Source organism: Coturnix japonica, unplaced genomic scaffold, assembly GCF_001577835.2.
Source record: "Coturnix japonica isolate 7356 unplaced genomic scaffold, Coturnix japonica 2.1 chrUnrandom698, whole genome shotgun sequence".
NCBI lineage: Eukaryota > Metazoa > Chordata > Aves > Galliformes > Phasianidae > Coturnix > Coturnix japonica.
This window is the reverse complement of record NW_015440062.1, coordinates 12,362-14,928: the sequence shown is the minus strand read 5'-3', so window position 1 is coordinate 14,928 and position 2,567 is coordinate 12,362. Positions and strand designations below refer to the sequence as shown.

The 2,567-nt window shown below is 49.8% G+C and overlaps 1 protein-coding gene across 1 annotated transcript in view; it reads left to right on the top strand.

Annotated features, from left to right (window-relative positions):
- The window catches only part of LOC107307607 (ubiquitin-like modifier-activating enzyme 1), an 18,413-nt gene that overhangs the window by 6,979 nt on the left and 8,867 nt on the right, over window positions 1-2,567 (top strand). Inside the window, exon 3 of the mRNA XM_015851132.2 lies at window positions 1,761-1,819. Within this exon, the coding sequence (XP_015706618.1) occupies window positions 1,761-1,819 (59 nt within the window). The remainder of the gene's footprint in view (window positions 1-1,760; window positions 1,820-2,567) is intronic.

Below are 2,567 nucleotides of genomic sequence, written 5' to 3'. Positions count from 1 at the left end.
CCCCATTGTCACCCATTGTCCCCCATTGTCACCCATTGACACCCATTGACACCCATTGTCCCCATTGACACCCATTGTCCCCATTGACACCCATTGACACCCATTGTCCCCCATTGACACCCATTGTCACCCATTGTCACCCATTGACACCCATTGTCCCCATTGACACCCATTGTCCCCATTGACACCCATTGACACCCATTGACACCCATTGTCCCCCATTGTCACCCATTGTCACCCATTGTCCCCCATTGACACCCATTGTCACCCATTGTCCCCCATTGACACCCATTGTCCCCCATTGTCACCCATTGTCTCCCATTGTCCCCTATTGTCACCCATTGTCCCCCATTGTCACCCATTGTCACCCATTGTCACCCATTGTCACCCATTGTCACCCGTTGTCACCCATTGACACCCATTGACACCCATTGTCCCCCATTGTCACCCATTGACACCCATTGTCCCCATTGACACCCATTGACACCCATTGACACCCATTGTCCCCCATTGACACCCATTGACACCCATTGACACCCACTGACACCCATTGACACCCATTGACACCCATTGACACCCACTGTCACCCATTGACACCTATTGTCACCCATTGTCACCCATTGTCTCCCACTGTCACCCATTGACACCCATTGACCCCTATTGTCACCCATTGACACCCATTGTCTCCCATTGTCCCCCATTGTCACCCATTGTCACCCATTGTCCTCCATTGTCACCCGTTGTCACCCATTGTCACCCATTGACACCCATTGTCCCCCACTGTCACCCACTGTCTCCCATTGTCATCCATTGACATCCATTGTTCCCTATTGTCACCCATTGACTCCTATTGTCCCCCATTGTCACCCATTGACACCCATTGTCTCCCATTGTCACCCATTGATTCCCATTGATTCCCATTGACCCCATTGCTCCCATTGACCCCCACTGATCCCCATTGATCCCCATTGATGCCCATTGATTCCCATTGATCCCATTGACCCCCATTGATCTCCATTGATCTCCATTGATCTTCATTGATCGCCATTGGTCTCCATTGATCTCCATTGATCTCCATTGGTCTTCATTGATCGCCATTGACCCCATTGATCCCATTGACCCCAATGTCCCCATTGACCCCATTGATTCTCATTGACCCCCATTGATCCCATTGACCCCGTTGCTCTTATTGACCCCATTGCTCCCATTGACCCCATTGACCTGAATGTCCCCATTGACCCCAATGTCCCCATTGACCCCATTGCTCCCATTGACCCCAATGTCCCCATTGACCCCAATGTCCCCATTGACCCCATTGACCCCACTGACCTCAATGTCCTGCATTGACCCCATTGACCCCAATGTCCCCATTGACCCCATTGACCCCATTGACTCCAATGTCCCCATTGACCCCATTGACCCCATTGCTCCCATTGACCCCATAGACCCCATTGACCCCATTGATCCCCATTGCTCTCATTGACCCCCATTGATCCGCATTGATGCCCATTGATCCCCATTGATGCCCATTGATTCCCATTGACCCTATTGATCTCCATTGATCCCCATTGACCCCATTGACCCCATTGCTCCTATTGACCCCATTGCTCCCATTGACCCCAATGTCCCCATTGACCCCAATGTCCCCATTGCTCCCATTGACCCCATTGATCCCATTGACCCCAATGTCCCCATTGACCCCACTGACCCCATAACCCCAAACGTTGGGCTGTGACCCTAAATATCTGCTGACCCTACAGGGAATGGCGAAGAACGGCGGCGAAGCGGAGATCGATGAGGGGCTGTACTCGAGGCAGCTGTGAGTGTGGGCTCTTATGGGGTCTTATGGGGTCTTATGGGGTTTTATGGGGTCTTATGGGTTATTATGGGGTCTTATGGGGTTTTTATGGGGTGTTATGGGTTTTTATGGGGTCTTATGGGGCCTTATGGGGTTTTATGGGGTTTTTATGGGGTCTTATGGGTTTTTATGGGGTCTTATGGGGCCTTATGGGGTTTTTATGGGGTCTTATGAGTCTTATGTGGTTTTTATGGGGTCTTATGGGTTTTTATGGGGTCTTATGGGGTCTTATGGGGTCTTATGGGGTTTTTATGGGGTCTTATGGGTTTTTATGGGGTCTTATGGGGTCTTATGGCTTTTTATGGGGTCTTAAGTGGTTTTATGGGGTCTTATGGGGTCTTATGGGGTTTTTATGGGGTCTTATGGGGCCTTATGGGGTCTTATGGGTTTTTATGGGGTCTTATGGGGCCTTATGGGGTTTTTTATGGGGTCTTATGGGGTTTTTATGGGGTCTTATGGGGTTTTTATGGGGTCTTATGGGGTTTTTATGGGGTCTTAAGTGGTTATATGGGGTCTTATGGGGCCTTATGGGGTTTTTATGGGGTCTTATGGGTTCTTATGGGGTTTTTATGGGGTCTTATGGGGTTTTTATGGGGTCTTATGGGGTTCTATGGGGTTTTATGGGGTCTTACGTGGTTTTATGGGGTCTTATGGGGCCTTATGGGGTTTTTATGGGGTCTTATGGGGTTCTATGGGGTTTTTATGGGGT